At 43.2% G+C, this 8041-nt stretch overlaps 1 protein-coding gene across 2 annotated transcripts in view; it reads right to left on the bottom strand.

Moving 5' to 3' along the window:
- Nucleotides 1-5230: 5230 nt before the first annotated feature.
- The window catches only part of SCAF11 (SR-related CTD-associated factor 11), a 39000-nt gene continuing 36189 nt past the window's right edge, over nucleotides 5231-8041 (bottom strand). For both annotated transcript variants that reach the window (XM_004675943.2, XM_012720509.1), the window contains exon 14: nucleotides 5231-7894. In XM_004675943.2, the coding sequence (XP_004676000.1) occupies nucleotides 7748-7894 (147 nt within the window). In that variant the 3' untranslated portion in view covers nucleotides 5231-7747. The remainder of the gene's footprint in view (nucleotides 7895-8041) is intronic.

Below are 8041 nucleotides of genomic sequence, written 5' to 3'. Positions count from 1 at the left end.
CGCTCGCCCCAGCCCCGCCTGTGTGTCCCTTCCCGGGCTGCGGGCAGGCGGGAATCGAACTCATGCGGAAGTGGCTTTAGCTTCTTAGTGCTGTGCTTTAACCCGCTGCGCCACCAGGGAGGGCCCGGTTGTGCTGTTTCATGTAAATATGGGCCCTTCAAATATGAATGCACTGTTTCCAATAAGGCATCTCTCCTATATTGGGATCCTTCATGCAGGTATTTTAGCACTGGATATCCTAAGGCCTCTGGGAGCAGCATCATCATCCCATGGGTGTTTACCCTCCAAGTGGAGCTGGGGTCAAACTCAGTAAATCCCCATTCACGAGCTCTCCCCTCATCCTGCTCACTGTATTCAGGAGCATATTGAGTTAGGGCCACAAGAGGGATGAGTGTGCCCTGGGTAGCAGAGCAGGCAGTGACTTTTGCCACGTGATCAGCTGCCCTGCTGCCCTCAGCTGTGTCCCCACCCTCCTGGTGGCCGGGACAATGCATCACGTCTTCCGCTGATGGTAAAGCTACTGCCTTCAGCAAGGCCAGGAATTCCAATGGGTGCTTCACGTCTTTGTTACTGGCAGTAAGGAGTCCTCGCTCCTTCCAAATGGCCCCATGCATGAGGAGAATCATGAAAGAGTCAGTAACTATATTGATGCATTGACCTTTAGACAGTTCCAAAGCACAGGTCAGGGCCATTAATTCAGCTTTCTGTGCTGATCTAACTGTGGGAAGGGCCTTGGTTTCTATGCTGTCCAGGAGTGTCATCACTGTGTATTCCACATATCGATGGTCCACGAAGCTGCTGCCATCTGTAAATAATTCCCATTCTGGATCTGGCAGAGGCTGGTCAGTCAGATCTGGTCGGCTGACATACACTGTTGCGATGGTTTCCAAACAGTTACGGAGTAAACTGTCACTTTCAGATCCATCAACATTGCTTGGGAGCAGTGTTGCGGGGTTCCAAGAATTAGAAGCCTGTAGTTTCACGTTAGGATTGTCTAACAAAGTTGCTTGGTATTTTCCCCATTCTCCCAGCAGTCAACCAGAGTCTGCCCTTTGCTCTAGTAATGTTAAAATCTGATGCAGCACATACACTGTAAGAGGGTGATCCAATGTAAATTTCTCTGCTTCAAAGAGGATGTCACAGGAGGCAACTGCAGCACGCAAACATGGAGGCCACCCCTTAGTGGTGTGGTCCAATAGTTTGGACAGACGTGCAACAGGCTGCATTTCTGGTCCCAAGAACTGGACCAGTGTTCCTAGGCCAACCCCTTGTCTCTCATGCACATAGAGTCTGAACCGATTTCTGAGATCTGGCAGCCCTAATACTGGAGCTGATATCAACTTACTCTTTATTCCATCAAAAGCTCTTTGACATTCTGGAGTCCAGCACAAAAATTCAGAGTGTAGGCCTTTGAGAGCATCAGATAAGAGTTTTGCTAGCAATCCAAAGTTAGGATTCAAATCCTGCAAAACCCAGCCATACCCAAAAGTAACATCTGGATCCACAGAGCTTGTTCTGGAGGCACCTGTAGATGAAATCTCTGATCTTGAGGTGAGAACGTAATTTGTGCATTCAGCTTACACAAAAAGTCATGACCATGTAGAGGAATTGGACACTCTTCCATGTGCCGGAAGCTGTGCTGGAGCTGAGTGGTGCCCAGCTGGCACTCCAGGGGCTGCAAGACAGCTTTCTGTTGCAGCCTTCCTGTAATCCCAGTGATTGGTACCATCTGCTTGCTCACTTTGTCAATTTAGAGTTCAAAACAGAGTATGTCATGCCAGTGTCTACCACAAAATCAGCCAGGTGGTCCCCTACATTGTTACCCAGGGCTCCCAGGACTTTTTGTTTTTAAGATTTATTTATTTATGCTTACAGAACTGGGGTACAGGCCAGAGGTGCAGGGGCAGCAAGCGGATTCACCAGAGATAGAGTGGGGAGCAGAACAGGCTGACTGACGAAGCACACTGCTGAGGGGAGCAGCGGGCGGGTCAGGAGAGGTCTGCTGTGCCGTGTGTGTCAGCTTCCTGGCCAGGGATTGAACTCCTGCTGCAGTGGCTGCTGAGACCTTCATAATGCGGTGCTTGAACCCGCTGTGCCACCAGGGAGAGCCCCTGGTTTTGTTTTTTTTTTTTAAATGGACCTTTTTAGATCTAGTGGAGCACTAGGGCCCCTCTATTGTTCATCTGAATCTCTCCTGTGCACTATCATTTGTCTTCTTTTGTCAGTAGTAGTCTCTTGATCTCTTCTGTCCTGTCCTATTCCCTCCTATCTTCATCTGAGCAGCTGCTCTCAACCGTAATTTGTCTCCTTTCCTCCCTCCTCAGTTCGATCCCTGCCACTCTGTCTATGTTCCTTCCTGTAACCTCTGCATGATTCATCACACTGAGGTGACACCGACCTTTTTTCTTGCCTCTGGTCATTACTACATCTCCTATTTACCTGTAAGCTGGGACAATTGTACTTCCAAGGTCCCTGCAGTAAGCACACTGATTTTTTTTCCCTAGAGGTTCACACCTCCTAGGTCTACCTGCCATTGTTACTATTTCTCTGAAACTCTGTTCTGTGTTGCCTCTGTACAAAACAGTCACAGGTTTAGGTATCCTTTCTTCTCTATTATTATAAACGCTAAACATCAGGTCTACTAATTGGCATGGGCTCATCTCTGTGATGCCATCCACCTTTGTTAACTTTCTCCTGATGTCTGGGGCATGACGCAGAATGAACCCCCGTGATCAGATGAGCATTTTCTGGGGCATCTGGATTTATATCCGTGTGAGTGGCATACATCTGGGTAATCAGCTCAAGGGACTCTGTTCAAACCTCAGAATTTTATTGAGGTTCTTTTTTTTTTTTTTTTGAGAATCCCCCACTGCAGCCCTACCAATAAGCACTTTTTTTTTTAAAAAAGATTTATTCATACAAAACTGGGGTACAGGCCAGAGAGCAATAAGCACTTTTTAATCTTTTTTAAAAAAAGATTTATTTATTTATGCTTACAGAACTGGAGTACAGGTTAGAGGGGCAGTGGTGGTGAGAAGCTTCACCAGAGACAGACTGGGGAGCAGAACACTGCTGAGGGGAGCAGCGGGTGGGTCAGGAGAGGTCTGCCGTGTCATGTGGGTCAGCTCCAGGGCAGGCGGGCATCGAACTCATGCTGAAGTGGCTTTAGCTTCTTAGTGTTGTGCTTTAACACGCTGCACCACCAAGGCGGGCTCCAATAAACACTTTTTATAGAGCTCCAGCATTTCCATTCCCCCTTCGTTGGGGTCCCAGGTGAGCTCTACCACCAGGACAGTCACCTCTGGTTCTGGGGATTCTACAGCCTGTTGGAGGAGACAATCAACCCTCTAGCTTTCTTGAAAACCATCCTCTGCTCATTCAAGGTCAATAGTTTGTAGCGTTGACTGAGTATCTCCCCATTTAGGATGGTGAGAGGAAGATAGAGGCAAACAAGTCTGCCATCCTCTTAAGGATTGTTCCTACCTGTAATAAGGGACAGAACTCCTCCAATTGAGGTCTGCAGTACTAAAAGGATGATGTGACGAAAAGTACCCAGCAGGTTGTCCTTGTGCATGTAAGCCACCCACCAGCCCTGCTTCAAGACAATTGTTATTGCCAAATTGGTTCGCCCGCCTAGTATGGGAAGGAAAGGTCATGTTAGTTTCTTCTCCAGAGGTCAGTGAAGGCTGTGAAGCCTTAGGAGTTCACAGGATCCTTAGGGGTGTCCACAGGAGGGGCATTGTCATGCAGAGGATTTCATCCTGAAGGGTTTAAGGTGTTCAATAGATAGGAAAGGCTCATCAATTCTCTGCCATAATTCTGGACCATATCTAATTTATGGAGGGCATCTGGTTTTGATGGAGTCAAAAGCAGTACGATTCTTTTTTTCATACTGTTAATAGCTGAATTAAGGACTTGTATTTGCTGTTGCATATTTTCAGTATGAGCCCAATTTTGCTGCATGCTCTCAGTTATAGTGAAGTAGAGCATCCACCTTTCACAGAGCCAAAAATTTAACTAATGATATTCACACAAAGTATCAAAAAGACACCCAGAAGCACAGACTGTAAAGTTGGGATGGCTTGTAAATCACCCCTGGATGAATACGAAAGCAAAATCATTTGCCATAAACCGGATTTCACCAGATTATTCATATTTATAAAACTGGTTGTAATATTTAAAGGAAAAAGGGTACTTAAATTTAAGGCCGGAAAAAAACTGAAGAACCCACGCTAGGGATAAAGTTGCTTAAACTCATGTTGCTCTACACAATGGAACACTGCACACACACATACACAAATTTCTCAAGACCTGAAACAAAGATGCCACAAGTCCTGCAGGCCTAAGGTGGTTAGGGTGACCAACACAAAGGAAGGTACTTTGGGCTGGTCAATCCCAGGTGTAATTTGGTCAACCACACTGGGCACCAAACTATTACAGGGGGTCCTCACCCTTGTGCTTAAGCTGCAACTGCGCCATATGCACGCACACACACAAAGATCAATAATGGGTTTGTTTACAGGGGAAAAAGAAAAGGACAACCCAGGGAAAGAGATGCAAGTTAACTAATGTGTCCTACCAGTTCTGCCGACTTGGAACCCCAATAGCTTGCTGAAAGCTGATCAAGAGCCAAGCAAACAGCTGCCGGCCATGAGGCCAAGAGAGACACTAAGCTCATGTCCGGCTTTATATCCCCCCAAAATCCAAACACATAATGGCTGCTTAACTCCACCCTCAGGTCCTCCCTTTGGTGTTGCTGGGATTTGTAGTTTCAGTGTCTGGATTCGGGGGTGGAGTTCTATAGAATTCATTCAGGACATCTTTTCCCCCTATCACCACCATCAACCACAACCACCAAGTATGTGCACCCCCCAGCCACAGTCACAAGCTAGGAATTTCACCACCCTCCTTAAAAGTGGAAAAAGAGGGACGGAGTCACCAGATAAAACACTCAAAACTCGCCACCATTCTCACATCCTCCTCCTCCTTACGGAAGATTGGCACAGTAAGTGCTTGACGTGGTCTGAATACCAGTCCTCTGCCACCCCAGAAGGAGCGCCCAGAAGAAATGCTGGCTAAGACACAGTGTTTGGTAAGTGTTCATAGCTGTCGCTAGGAAGCTACCTATTTTGGTGCAAACCCAAGACAAACTTCAGCACTTTGAAAGAGTTATGAGGAGATAAAAGTCACCATTTCTATGGAGTCTCCATAATAAAATATTAGACACCGCTTTGTTTATCAAAAGCATTTATTAGAAAATATTACACACTACACATCTGCTTGCACGTATTTTTTAGTAGACCATGTCCCACCCTCCTACACACACCGTCTCACAGGCCATAGGCAGCCACTGTGCTTCTGAGCCACACCTCTTGGATGGAACATTTGAGCATTACACAACTATGGCCATTGGAAGGCAGATAATGGAGAAAATATGGTAAAGACAAAAAAAAAATCACAACTTTTGGAATGTTAAAATCATAACTAGTCTTAAAATTCTAGACATCACTATAGCCCAGAATATTGGTCAACATGACTAGTAGGTTACAGGGACCAAGTTTTCAAAGGTTAATACTGAATTTTTTATAAATTAAGAGAATCCTATACCCCACAAAATGATTTTAAGTCTGTGCACATGCAAAAATTAATGTAAATTTCTGAAGAAAACAAAACAAAACAAAACAAGAATGGTGTATGTTAAGGCAATGAATTTGTTAATATGAAGCATGCACTTCCTAATACATTCTTAAATATTTCAGAGTTTAAAAGCTTGAATTCTCCAGAGACATTCTTTAGTAGCAATTTTAAATGCAGTCTAGCCATGAACCCAGCTGGATATGGAACAAGGAAAACACACTGGCTATTTTCAAGAAAAGCAGGGGTAATCCATGGCACTGCCAAGGGTGACTTGGGACTTAACTCCTGGCCACAGCACCTGGTTTGTTTTCTTCAAAACTTTTAAACATGTTTGCAAAAACTAAATGGTAGAAAGTAATTTTAAAATGTCATCTGACTTCCAAACATAACTGAAAGTTGTGATTAAATAGCTCAGGCACAGCAATTTGCTACAAAACGTTCAGTGTGAACCAGCCTGAAGAGAGATTGCAAGTTCACACATTGTTTCTAGAGTTCAAAACTGAAACAAACGAGGTGTGTATTGGTATAATTTAAAACTCTTAATTGTTGTAGAAGAAACAGATGTTCAGATTTCTTTCCCATAATAATCTAAACACAAATGTTAATCAAAAATATATATAAACCAGTAGAACACCATATTACAAATGCCCAAAAATGAAGAGTAAGATCAAAAACTGCTTGGATATATTTCTAATACTTTTCGTGGCCACACTCACAATCTAGTAAAGATTATGAATTAGCACAATCCTTAGCATCAACATTTCAAGGTTATTTTCCCTACCAAACAAAGCTAGCACCAGTAAAGTTATTATGCACATAAAATTAAGAGAGAACTTTTACCTCAGAAAAGCACAAGCCTACCGAGTATTGCTTTTGCTAATTTATCTCAGTCAGTCTCGCTGAGGCAGAAACTGATCTTTGAGCAGTTTTATTTTATCTGAGTAGCTTTCCAGTTATTTGGTATTGGCATTAAAATAATGGTAATACAGTATCTGAAACTTACCTTTTATAAAATACCCAGTACTTAATCCCCCACCCCCCTACCAAATCCCTAGTCCCTGAAAGCCTAGCCAAGATTCCTCTTCCTTCTCCAAACACAGATTTTAATGTCTAGAATTTTTTGCAATATGGGCAATGGCTACTGCATGGCCACCAAGTTAACAGACTCACTGTGGTAGCGCCGGGAGCTTTCTTTCTCAAAAGGGAAAGCGCTCAGGTACTTGAGCAACAGTCTGAGAGGCGGAGAGTCTTTGCTGCTACATCCTGGCCAGGGAAGAGGGGCCACGGCCCTCAACCACTCCCCAGAAACACAGCGCCTCCTGTCTGTGGCCACTGCACTAGGGAGGACCTTAGTGCCTAGAAGGCCAGCTTCATCCAGATCAGTCTTCTAAGATTCAAGACTTCAGACTGCCCAAGTCAGAAATCTAGCAAATCAAATTGCTTCATCTTAACTGGGGGAAAAAAAGGCACAAAAGAAAAACAAGCAGCATAACCTTTATTTGGTGATACAATAGGTGAAGAGTGTCCCAAAGTGTCTAAAAACACTGAATTCTTCCATGTGATAGTCTGTTCTCTAACTAAGCAATTTATTCAGATGTGTGCTTTATAAACATACACATTAGGAACCCTGCGATTGTTATGTTGTTATTAGAAGTATTTTTCATGGTAATACATTATTTACTTTCTAAAATTAAAGGGAAAAATCATAAGATCATACTTTATTTTCAGTCTGACAGAATAAATGTATTATATATCTCTCTTCCAAAGCCAGTGCACTTAGAAATCTTTCATTTATGCACTACATTGTTCAAATCAACACGCTGCACAGCTCCCAGCATCCACCCTAGAACAATCCTAATAAAAACACACAATCCTTAACCCCTTTACTTGCTCTTGGATTTGTTTTTATTGGGGGAGGGGAAGGAAAGATATAGAAGTTGCAGTGCAGAACTATATTTATTTAGAACAAAACATTATATCCTACATTAAAAAAAATAATTTTATCAAAACCAAATTTCAATCACAGTTATGTATGATTTTCAGTTAAAGGTACATTTTGAAATTGCACTTTGCAGAAATCTTGACAATGTCCTTTACAGTGCTCCCCACTTCAGCCTATGTTTTTCTCAGTAGATACAGGTTCTTCCAGAGCTTTCTTTTGGCTTCCCTTCCGCGAATATTTGTATTTGTCCACGTAGGCTTTAACTAGATTTGCCACTTTAGTAGAATTTACTTCTCCACTCTTACTATGGCAAACCTATGAAAAAAGGAGGGGGAATATTGTTTTTCATACTCAAAAGAGATTAAAGTTAAATGGTAAGCTTTGTGAACAAGGAGTTAAGTCCAGAGAAATGACCAGAACATTTTTACATCTCATATGAACTTATTCAAAAGTAAAAAAGCA

The sequence above is a fragment of the Condylura cristata genome, unplaced genomic scaffold, assembly GCF_000260355.1.
Source record: "Condylura cristata isolate star-nosed mole 26May11 unplaced genomic scaffold, ConCri1.0 scaffold00004, whole genome shotgun sequence".
NCBI classification, from domain to species: domain Eukaryota; kingdom Metazoa; phylum Chordata; class Mammalia; order Eulipotyphla; family Talpidae; genus Condylura; species Condylura cristata.
This window is presented reverse-complemented; position numbering and strand designations above follow the sequence as displayed.